The sequence below is a fragment of the Sarcophilus harrisii genome, chromosome 4, assembly GCF_902635505.1.
Source record: "Sarcophilus harrisii chromosome 4, mSarHar1.11, whole genome shotgun sequence".
In the NCBI taxonomy this organism is placed as follows: domain Eukaryota; kingdom Metazoa; phylum Chordata; class Mammalia; order Dasyuromorphia; family Dasyuridae; genus Sarcophilus; species Sarcophilus harrisii.
Genome location: NC_045429.1, coordinates 356,874,113 through 356,886,366, shown reverse-complemented (window position 1 = coordinate 356,886,366; position 12,254 = coordinate 356,874,113). Strand labels below are relative to the sequence as shown.

Genomic DNA, 12,254 nt, shown 5'->3' with positions numbered 1-12,254 from the left:
AGGCTCAGGGAAGTAGAATCATAGATTTAGAGTTGGAAAGGATTTTAGGACATTAGAGTTCTTCTAGTCCATACAGCTAAGGAAAGTGAGGTCCAGAAAGATTGTTACCTGTTCCAGGTTACATTGGTAGTAAATGACAGAGATAGCATTTGAACTGGGAGATACATTGTGGACTCCACATCTAATGGCCTCCATTTTCATGAAAAAAATCTCCTCATGCAGGACTGATTTTTTTTTTCAATCCTGCACAGGATAATGGATTTTAGAGCTAGATGAGACCTTAAAGATATAAGGATGATAATATAATAAACATTTATATTGGGTTTTAAGGTTTGCAAAGTGTTTTATGAATATTATCTTCTTTGATCCTCATAATAATCCTGGGCGATAAGTGCTATCATTATCCTCATTTTACAGATGATAAAATTGAGATTGAGAAAAATGAAGTGATTTCTCCAAGGTCACACAGCTAGTAAGTCTCTGAAGCAGGATTTGAATTCAAGCCTTTCTGACTTCAAGGTGGTTAGGGACAGAGTGGATAGAATATCAGTCCTAGAGTCAGAAAGAATCACTTTTGTGAGTTCAAATCTGACTTTAGACACTTAATAAGACAAGCCACTTCATCCTGTTAACTCAGTTTCCTCATCTGTAAAAAAAAAGGGGGGGAAATGAAGAAGGAAATTTAAGTAGCTTTGCCAAGAAAACCCCCAAATGGAGCCACAAAGAGTTAGACACATATCCTGAATTAAAGTCCAATTCTCTATTCAGTTCTTAACCTGGGGTCCATGAACACCCAAAAGGTCAATAGATAAATTTAAGAGGCAAAGAGGAAGATCTCTAAACTTGAATGTGGAAAAAAATTACACCTTCATCTTCACTAATCTCCAAATGAAATATAATTTTTCCTTCAATTATTTAAAAACATGATTATGAATTGGGGTCTAGGGGCTTCACCATATTGATCTAATCAACCCCCTCTGTTCCCAATTGTGGAAATTTGAGCTCAGAGGAGTGGTTTACTCAAGGTAACACACACTAACAGGGGCAGGAACTTGAACCCAAGTCCTGTGATTCCAAATCTAGTTATCTCTCCACTACACCACATCAGCTCCCTGTACCTGGAGCAGGCGCATGGGCATTTTGCAAGACTGCCTTGTTACCTGCCAAGCAGGTCGTTTAATCTGAATGCTTGGTGTTTCTGTTGTCCTTTGTAACCAGGCTCACTTTATTATATCGCTTACACCATACCAGGCTGCGGATCTTGCCTTTTCTAAGCTCACTAAAGGCCAATATAACTAGCTTTGTTACAGCAACACCTTTGGGTGGTACTTGGAACACTTGGAATCTCTGTGAAGGGCTGGAAGTGGGGGAGGAAGGTCTGAAACATAGTATGATGAGAATATTCTAACAGGGCTTGAGCTTCAACAATCAAGCCTATGGATGGTACCCTCCCCCCCATGCTAAGTGGGAGGATGGAGGTATGAAAGGTGGGGCTGCTGTCACTGCTTGTAGTGGTCCAATCTCCAGACCTGCCTGAACTTCTGGTCATGTCCACCAAATGGCTGATTAGACGTCTAAGTCTAGCACGACCATCCCATATATAACTTTGGCGTCATTGTCATCCACAGACATCATTCATGGATTGAATGTCACCCATGTGTCAGGAATAGGGTCTTGTATCCTGGCAGGCCACTGTTCTGCTTGTCCTAATAAAGACTGACATTTATATAGAATGATTTATACATATTGTCTGTCTAGATTCTCACGGCACAAGTGTGAGAGCCCAGTATTATAAATTTAGAGCTGGACAGGACTTAGAGGCTATCTAATCTCATCCCTACAGGGAAAAAAAAAACTGAGACTTAAAGAACTTAAAATGTTCTGTCCAAGGAGGGAGGGAAGGAAACAAGCATTTATTAATCTCCTACTGTGTCCCGAGCACTATGCTAAGTATTATAATAAAATAGGGAATGCTTATATAAGTTTTGTTATGTGTCAGTTACTATATGCTGAACACTTTAATAAAAATAGCTAACATTTATATAGGGCTTACTATGTGCCAGGCACTATATGGTAAGCACCAAAATAATAATAGCTAACATTATATAGTGCTTACTGTGCATCAGGTACTATAATAATAGCTAACATTTATATAGCGCTTACTATGTTCCAAGCACTGTGCTAAGAATCATCATCATCATAGTTAACATTTACATAGGGGTTACTATGTGCCAGACACTGTGCTAAGCATTATAATAATAATAGTTAATATTTATATAGCGCTTACTATGTGCCAGGCACTGTGTTAAGCAACAGCAGCAGGTCATCATCATGGTTAGCACTTACAAGGGGAATACTGTGTTCCAGGCACTGTGCTAAGCACTTTACAATTATTATCTATTTTGATCTTCACAACAATCTTGTAAGTTAGAGGCTATTACTATCCTCATTTTACAGATGAGCAAACAGAGGCAGAAATAGATTAAGTGACTTGCTCAAGATCACACAACTCATAAATGTCTAAGGTTAGATTTGAACTTGAGTTTTCCTGACTTCTGACTTCAAGAACTGCCTAGGTACTCAAGAAAATAGATGGTGGAGGACAGAACTAGAACTAAGTCTAGGAAGGACCTCAGAAACCATTTCTATTATTTTATAGATGAGAAAACTGAGGCCCATAGGGGTTAAATGACTTGACCAAATTCTTGAAGTTAGAGGCAGGGTATGAACCCTGAATTTGATCCTTTGACTGACCCAGGTAATTAATAAATTCATTAAATTATTAATTAATTAATATTTATTATTATATTATAAATATTAATTATTAAATTGAATTGATAAATTCATTAAAATTAAATTCAGAAGTGCATATTAGCCTTACTTACCTGATATGGGGTTCCAAGATGTCCTGGAATTGTGGGATTCAGTACGGTTAGATTCTCCAATCCAGTATCCTTATTTTATGAACTAGAGAGCTGTGAGAATTCAGACTGAAAGGGATCCAATTCAATTCAATCCAATTCAGTCCAACAAATGTTTATTGAAGTTATCTAGTTTAATCCCCTCCCAACTTTGCAGATGATAAAACATGCCCAGGGGAAGAAGAAATGTGACTGAGAACCATCAGTAGTAAGTAAGCCAGATTTCCAAACCATATCCCTTTATTCCAAATCTTTCCCTTACACCCAAACTCTGGTCATAGAATCACAGAATATTAGAGTTGGAAAGAACTTGATTATATGTATCTTTACAAATGAGGAAACGTTTTCCCAAGATCCCAGCTAGGTAGGGATAGAAATAGGACATGAGCCCTTAGTCCTTTACTATTCATGGTTCCATGTGGCCATCATCATGGCAATGAGTCAACCATGAGTCAAGTCAGAGAGGCCTTGACCTTCCACCGACTCATTCCTGGTTCCTCACCTTGCTGTCCATCAAGCCCACTTGTCCCCATCCCCTCCAGAGTGCTTCCATCTGCTTTCTGGGCGCACCAGGTATTATTTGTTCCTTCTAGGTGGATGGGGGTTCTAATGCCAGGCGGCGCAGACTCAACCACCACATGTTATACTTGGTCTTTGCGGTTCTGTAGCAGCGCTAACTGTGGTTTTTGTTCTCTGTTAGCTCTTTGTGATTGACAATGGCGCAGATGACTGGAGGATAGCCATGACCTACGAACGCATCCTCTACATCAGCCTGGAGATGTTGGTTTGTGCCATCCACCCTATCCCTGGTGAATATAAATTTTTTTGGACAGCCCGCCTAGCCTTCTCCTATGCTCCTTCCAGGGCTGAGGCTGACGTGGACATCATCCTTTCTATCCCCATGTTCCTCCGGCTCTACCTGATTGCCCGAGTTATGTTGCTGCATAGCAAGCTCTTTACAGACGCCTCCTCACGAAGTATTGGGGCACTAAACAAAATCAACTTCAACACACGGTTTGTGATGAAGACGCTAATGACCATCTGCCCTGGGACAGTGCTTCTAGTGTTCAGCATTTCTCTGTGGATAATTGCCGCCTGGACAGTACGAGTCTGTGAAAGGTAAGCCTGAGAGGAAGTATGTGGGGAAATAACAGAGCTCCTGTGATTGTTCAGGACCTAGGAGTCAGAGGACCTAGGATGGAGTCCCGTGTCTGGCAGTCACTAGCTATGTGGCCTTTAGCAAGTTACCTAATATCTCTAAGCATCAGTTTCTTCATCTGTAAAATGGGCATAACAACACTAACACAACTCACCCTTTAATGCTAGGAGGAAAATGTTTTGTAACTTTAAGATGTTCTAGGAAGTGAGTCATTATTCTTATTCTCATCCCTGTGTTTCCAAGTCAATAAGTTTGCTATCTATTCTAAACAATTCCTGGAAACATGTAGCTTTGCCCTTCCTTTTTTTTTTCCCTAAGTATTTCTAAAAAATTTTTCTTTTGTATGTGGGAAATCATAATGGACTAAAGGTTAGTTAATTTTTGTAAAAGTTCCATAGATTCTGAAAGTATATATGTTTTAGCAGTCTCATTTAGAAGATGCTGTGAGTCTTTTAGCGCTAGTTTCCTTAGCAATTTCCCCCCATCTTTTCCTTTTTTCTTTTTCTTTTCATTTATTTAGTTTTTTCTTCCAGTTATATGTAAAAACAATTTTTAACTTTTATTTTTAAAAGTTAGAATACTCAGATTCTCTCCCTCCCTTCCTCAACACCTTCCTTTCTCACTGAGAAGGCAAGCAAGTTGAAATAAGTTCCTTTGTCCTTTCTTATGGTTTTGTCATTGTCATCCTTTGTCCTTTCTTATATAGTTTAATGCTGAGCTGGTACAAGCTCACCTAATAGGTGATCATTGGGAAAGTATACATGAATATTAACGAAACATTACTGATTCTTCCTTGGATTTAGATTTGGGCAATAAAATTGAATCCAGATCCAAACTAAATTCTATGTTTAAGAATTTTGCCTCCAGTGAACTGGGTAATTAACTATGAAATCTCTCTACCCCTTGTAAACTGCTGAGAAGTGATATAAGGAGGTGTTCAGTGGGAGAAAGGAATTGGTCCCCAAAAAGTTGCTACTAGGAAAAAAAATCTGGGTCATTGATCGTGGGCCTCAAATCAAATTAACAAGTCAAATCAGCAAGCATTTATTAAACATTTACTGTATGCCATGCAGAACTTAAGGGCTGGAAGGGCTCTTAGAAAACATTAAGTCCAAATCTCTTACCTTATAGCTGGGGAACCAGGCCCAGAAAAGAGAATCAACTTGCCAAAGCCAGTGGATGCCAGAACTGGGACTAGACACCAGGTCTTTTGACAACATTTTGCCCCTATGATCCCAATTCCATTCCCCATTCTCCCATTCCAGTCAAAGTAGTTGGATTATGCTTTCTACTTCCACAGCTCTTTCAGTCTTCCATGACTTTTCTCCTTCAAAGATGCCTTAGAGTCATTCTAACGTATTCCTCCTAGATAAAAACTATGTAGAGGAACATATAATGGGATTAGATCCATTTTGTGTGCCTTTGAGGTAGCCCTCTTAGCCATTCTGATGTGTGGCTCATCTAAACTTAATATTTTACCCATCAACCTCCCACCAGCCTGTCTCCTGATTACTGATGTCTTAAGAATGATACATCCAATGTGTTCATCTATTCAGTGGATATTCTAGTGCCTGTTGGGTGCAAAAGGGAAGATGTAAAGCCAAGATATGACATAAGCCTCATTCTCATGAGCTTTGGTCCTAGTTGTTGTTCTCTTTTTTTGGTGCAATAGGGAGTTGGGGCAAGGATGGACCTGGTAAACACAGATAAATAACTGGGATACACAATATTCTATAATAAGTGCTGCAGAGACATATAAAACCCAGGACAAAAGGTAATCAGCAGCAGTAGCTCAAGCAAGTGAAGTTTTTCTGCCCTGACTCATTTTCTGTTTATTTTAAAAATTCTGATTCATTGAGAGACTCGTTTCTGTCAGGGCATTGGCCTGGGGCCCCCATAGTTAGGCTGTAATGGCATCTTCTGTTGCAGCTGGACAGTTCCCTGGGGATGGGGATTGCACATTCTGTGACAGTGAGTGGAGCTTTGGGAAACAGAACCTCCGTGAAGAGCAACTCAGCATGTACCAGACCCAGTTCCTCAGGCTCAGGATAGTATGTAGCAACTGGCAACTGACATAACAACATATGCTTCAAGTGGGATGACATTCAGCAAGGTTTTCTTTATGTTCTCCCATAAAAGCAGACGCTGTCCAAACGTGAAAAGCATTTAGGGCCACTGAAAGCCATTGGGGTTGTTATGTTTGACTTTAGGCAAGGAGATAGTATGGCAGTAGAAAGGGGATGGAGAGGGAAACAGGGGGACCTGGATTCAAATCCCAGCTTTGCTGCTGATTAGCCACATAACTCTGGGCAAGTGACCTGCTCTGGATTTTTCTTTCTTCATCTGTAAAATGGAGAAATTAGACTAGGAATTTTTAATTATTTTTAAGTTCCTCCTAGCCCTTTGATTCCTAAGAAGGATAAAAAATCTCAACTCCCCCTCCTACCTCAACCTCCCTCCAGCCAAGGATAAATTTTTTTTGTGATTTATCTATTTTACTTTGTGTCTCTAATTCAACAAGTCCTAGATCTTAAGCAATATTGACCCAAATGTTTTCTTTTTGTTTAAATGAACTTTACTGTTTTGTTTATTTATAAAGTTGAAGAGCTAGAAAAGACCGCCAGGAATTCTCTAGTTCAGCCCCATAATTTTATAAAAGAAGAAATTGATATTTAGAAAGGCAGAATGATTTGTCTGAGATCATGGAGCCAGTTAGTAGTTGAGCTAAGTCTCTAATATACCTTCCACCTTGTCTTTCAACTTGGCTCTCAGTTCATTTTGGCTCTGAGTTCATTGTTCTATCTAGTGTGACATACTCTCTCCCTTTGTCAGATAAAAGGAACTTGACATTTTCCATGTCTAATAGAATGATTTGGAAGTGTGTTGACATTTCAGGTGGTTTTGAATGATCTTTAATGTGTTTTTCCTCCCCCCAATTTTAGCAATTTGCCTCATGGGCAGCTAGATAGCATAGTGAATAGAGTGCCAGGCTGCAGTTGGGAAGACTCATCTTTCTAAGTTCAAATCCAGGCTCAGATACTTAGTAACTTATGACCCCAGGCATGTCAGTTCACCTTATTTGCCTCAGTTTCCTCATCTGTAAAATGAGTTAGAGAAGGAAGTGGAAAACCATTGTGTTATCTTTGCTAAGAAAATCTCAAATGAGGTCACAAAAAGTTGAACATGACTGAAATGACTGAATAACAACAATCTGGCCCATTAATGGCTGCATGAGAGGCAACATAACTTGGTGGAAAGAGAAATAGAACAAGTTCCAACACTTACTAGCTGTCACCTTGACTCTTTGAAGTCTCACCTGTAAAAATGGGGGAATTAATTCTTGTCTTATAAACCTCACGTGATGGTTGCGAAGAGAGCACATTTGAAATCTCAAAATGACATATAAATATAACCCATGATTCAAATCAAGGTTTGAAGCACAGAAAACAATGAAGAGATTCATAGGGATATGCAGAAGTTTATATTTCTTTTCTGAGAGGTAATTGTATATTTTAAATAAGCTTTGGACTTAGTTGCTATAAGAAATTAAAGTGTTGACTAAGCCTTGATCCCTGGTGTGAAATTGAATATAATTTAAGTATAAATGTGGGAACCCAAATACGTTTTCATATTATTATTATTCAATCATTTTCAGCTGAGCCCAACTTTTTGTGACCTTGTTTGGTGTTGTCTTGGAAGAAATGTTGGATAGTTCACTATTTTCTTCTCCAGTTCATTCTACAGATGAGAAAACTGTAGCAAATAGGGTTAAGTAACTTACCCACAATCACACAGTAAGTGACTGAAGTCAAATTTAAACTCAGGAAGATGATTCTTTTTGACTTCAGGTTCAGCATTCTATTCAATGTACCATGTAGCTGCCTACATTTTAATTTACTAATGAAATCCAGGGGCAAAAGATATTTCCTAAAAAGACTGACAGTGGCCTTTAGGAAGAGTAATACATACTTAAACAGGATGCACATATTGGCTTATTGTCCTCCCTGCTGCAACATTAGCCACTGTTTGGTCCCTAGCTGTATACACACAATTTAGAAGTTGCTATGGAAATGTTCCTTTAACTAGAGACATTTTGAAAGGCATTTCCCATTTCTTGTATTGTAAGTTATTTGTTAAGAAGCATTTTTTCACTTTTCCTGCTTCCAAGGAAGAATAGAGGGATTTGGGAATTTCAACAAAATAGCCATTGATTTATAAACAACAAAACCAAGCCCTGTTATCCGAGGGAGTGATGACACCCATCATCTTGTTTGTGTTGGCCCCCAGCTAGACATTACATCATAGACTCTGAGATCTGACAGTTGTGGGATTCGGCATTCTCTGGGACACTCTTGTTGATATGTCAACCTCCCACAGGTCCTCATCCATCCATGAAGCTTCTAATTAAACACTTTCAACTATGAAGTAACAAAGTAGACTGAATTGGATGATTTTCTCCCCATTGTCCTGATTCCTAATTACAACAAGTTGGGGAAATCAGGTTTCCTGTCATGTCCTGAGTAGAGGAACCTGCCAGCAAACACTGGTAGATTCATCTTTCTGTGCATAAGCATGTGGCCATTTGGGGATCCTGCTGGTAACTTTCCTTAGGATGTTATGTAGCTGCAGTCTTGCTATTTGTATTCTATCCTCCCTTTAATGGCTGTCTTAGATCTGTTCATTCTCCCAGTTGCTTTCATGTAATTCTCTCCACTTGATGGAAAGGATTCCTTTGCTTGTGATGTACCAACCAACCTTGTACAAGCAGCATGTAGTCATGATCTGGAGGGCTTTTAGCATAGCTCTCTGTGTACGTTTCAATTGCTAAAAATACTTTCATGCATCAGGAAATCTCTCATTTCTTCCAGGTGGATATTTTCTCCACCAATGTAAGTTATAACCCTTCCCTGCCTTAATAGACTATTTACATGAGTTGCCATGTTCAAAAAAATAAATCATCTGGAAGCCAGCCTTCTGTTGTTGGACTCTATAACCTCAGTCTTATAATGGGGCCTGCACTCAAACTCTCAGAACCAAAAGGAAACATTAGAGTCATCTAGACTAACATACATGAACAAGATTCAAACAATCAAATCATCAAAAAACATTTATTAAGCACTTGCTATATATCAGACAGTACATTGAACAAACCTGAAGTGGTCCCTGTTGTCAAAAAAAACTTAAACTATGAGGAGTGGTGAGTGGGAAACATTATGTGTGTATGAGTATATACATATATGCATGTGTGTGTGTGTGTATGTGTGTATTACTTCTGCCCCCATGGGCTGGACAGTTACCCAAGGGATAGCACGCTGCCCCCCTTATTCCTTATAAGGACACACAAATGTGTGTATACATGTAAATAAACACACATAGCAATTCCACCCCCATAACTAGACAGTTACCTAAGGGACACCCTCATCCCTTCTAGAGACATACACATGTATGTGTTTATACATACATATGTTGGATTCTATATGTGTATAGCACTGCTACTCCCATGAGCTAGACAGTTACAAGGCAGAATAGTGCAAACCTCCTACTTGTTATATAGACACAAATTTATGCACATGTATTCACATGTACATGCACGTATGTACAAATATACATGTGTACATGTGTGCACATAAATTCCCTTCCCCATGGCTAGACAGTGACCTAAGGTTCCTTTTTATATATACAATATGTGGGTGGGTGGGTGTGAGTATATGTGGCACCCACCCACATATTATATATATGTGATATATGTGAAATACTTTGATCAAGTCACTTAAATGTTTATCTGCCTCAGTTCCTGCAGCTATTAAATGGAGAGAGTAATAGCATCTATCTCCTAGGAGTATTATAAGAATCCATGGGCTGGACAGTTCTACTTAAGGAACAGCTCATTGTGCAGAAATAAAACATAGGCACCTCAAAGCTGTCTCAGACAATCCGATGAAATGTCTTCCTCTGAATATAAAATAAATGCAAAACAATTTGGGGAGGGAAAACTGAGAGAATCAGGAAAGATCTCACACAGGGCATGAAACTGAACAGAACTTTGAAGGAAACTGGGGATTCTGAAGCAGGAGGAAGAACATTCCAGGCACAGGGGGGAGTCTGAGTAAAGGTACAGGAGATGGAATTCTGTACTGTGTGAGGGATGACCCTAACACCAACTTGGTTGTTCCATGGAGTGTGTGAAGGGGTGTCTACTCTACTGTATCTCCTATTACCAGGACATAGTCTAGTGGGGGAAACCCCAGGGCTGTAGTATCCCCAGTAGCTCCATTACCCTAGAGCTAATTATTAAGATTTTCCTTATGTCAAACTGGAATTTGCCTTTTTCCTGCCCATTGCTCCAATTCAATTCTATTTAGTTCCACTAACACTTATTATAAAACACAAAACCAAAAATGAAATAACATTTCTTACCAACTGTACTTCTTAAATTCCACTCCACGTCATCATATTCTCAGGAGGAAGCTCATCATCTGGAGAGTACATTGGCTTTTGTATTCATACCTCATCTGTACCCTTGGTAGCCTCCAACCTCTGATTAGAGAACTAGAGAGGGGAGCCAACTTTTCCCAAAGCGTCCACTTACAGAGGGTTCACAGTACAAAGATTCCTGCCCTCCCCCAGCTGTATTCCATAGATTCCATTCCATTACTACCTTTCTCTATACCCCATACCCTCTACCTCCCTCCCCATTTTAATCTTTCTTTTGGGTGTTGTCTTCCCCCATTAGATTGCAAGCTCATTATGGGCAAGGACTGTCTTTTTCTGCTTGTACTTTTATATTCAGAACTTTTAGCACAGTACCTGGCACATGGTAGGTTCTTAATAAATGTATATTGAATTGGATTCAAATAGTCCCTACTCTCAGGGTATTTATATTCTATTGGAAGGATACAAAATGTATATGGATAAGTACTAGTAGTGGTAGTAATTATAAAGTACATACAAAGTAATTTTTAGAGGAAGACAATCCTGCCAACTGTTGAATGACCAAGAAAAGCCTCCTATAACAAGTAGCACCCATTTTGTCCTATAAAGTCAAGCACCCTAAGTCTAATTCTCCTTCTAGGTGACAGGACTTCAAATATTTGAAGAATGTTATGTGACATAGTGGACCACTAACTGGTATAATGGATAGAACACTGGCCATCGAGTAAGGAAGATTTGAAATCGAATCTGGCCTTAAACATTTACTAGTTGTGTAACTTTGATCAAGTCACTTAAGTGATTAGCTGCCTCAGTTCCTGCAGCTATTAAATGGAGAGAGTAACAGCATCTATCTCCTAGGATTGTTATAAGGATCAAATGAGAATGTTTACAAAGCTCTTAGCATAGAGTTTGACGTATACAAGTGCTTATTGAATTGAACAATTGCTTGTTTCCTTCCTTCTTTCCTCCCTCAAGTTTTCCCTTCAGGGAAATCAACTCTAGTTCCTAGTGCATGACACATACTAGGTTCTTAATAAATTCTTCCTTGCTAAATTATGGCCTGGAGAACTGAAAGCCTTTGTCTGCAAAACCTTCTAGAATTGAGAGTCAGTTCCATGACATGATGAGCCATTGGATTGTTGATCAATCATCTGAGTTTTCTGTAACTGATTTAGAATACTCTCCAATGCCTCCTCCTTTAAGAATCTGTACTCATCCCCTGGACATACCTCTTTCACAATACCATATTTTAAAAGAGATCCCTGTAGAGTGACTTCTTAGTTTCTATAAGGCCAAATTCTTTGAGGTTGACATTGAGTTTATTGTATCAAATATTAGACTATCATGAAGATTTCTAACAAAGATCTATAATTATTCAAAAGAGTTTCTCTATCTATCTACACTATCCAAAAATAAATGGAAGAAGAATGCCTATTGTCTAGACTATAATATGGAGTTGGATAAATAACAAATAGATCCATCTGAACATTTAACAGACATTGTACATGGACAATGAACTGGACCCAGAACTGAATTGTCCTTGAGAAAATAATCCCAAACTTCTTACTGAAACAAAGGGATACCTTTTTTAATGACAGTGTTCCTCATTGATGTTGTATGGCTAACCATTTATTAGGTATTTATTATTTGCTAGACACCATGCTAAGTGATGGGAATACAAAGATAAGAAGAAAACAGTTCTTGCCCTCAGGAAGCTTACATTCTAATGGGGGAGGCAATAT

At 38.9% G+C, this 12,254-nt stretch overlaps 1 protein-coding gene across 3 annotated transcripts in view; it reads left to right on the top strand.

Annotated features, from left to right (window-relative positions):
- KCNN3 (potassium calcium-activated channel subfamily N member 3) overlaps positions 1–12,254 on the top strand; it is a 304,701-nt gene that overhangs the window by 201,417 nt on the left and 91,030 nt on the right. For all 3 annotated transcript variants that reach the window (XM_031966673.1, XM_031966674.1, XM_031966675.1), the window contains one exon: positions 3,622–4,040. In XM_031966673.1, coding sequence (XP_031822533.1) covers positions 3,622–4,040 — 419 coding nt within the window. The remainder of the gene's footprint in view (positions 1–3,621; positions 4,041–12,254) is intronic.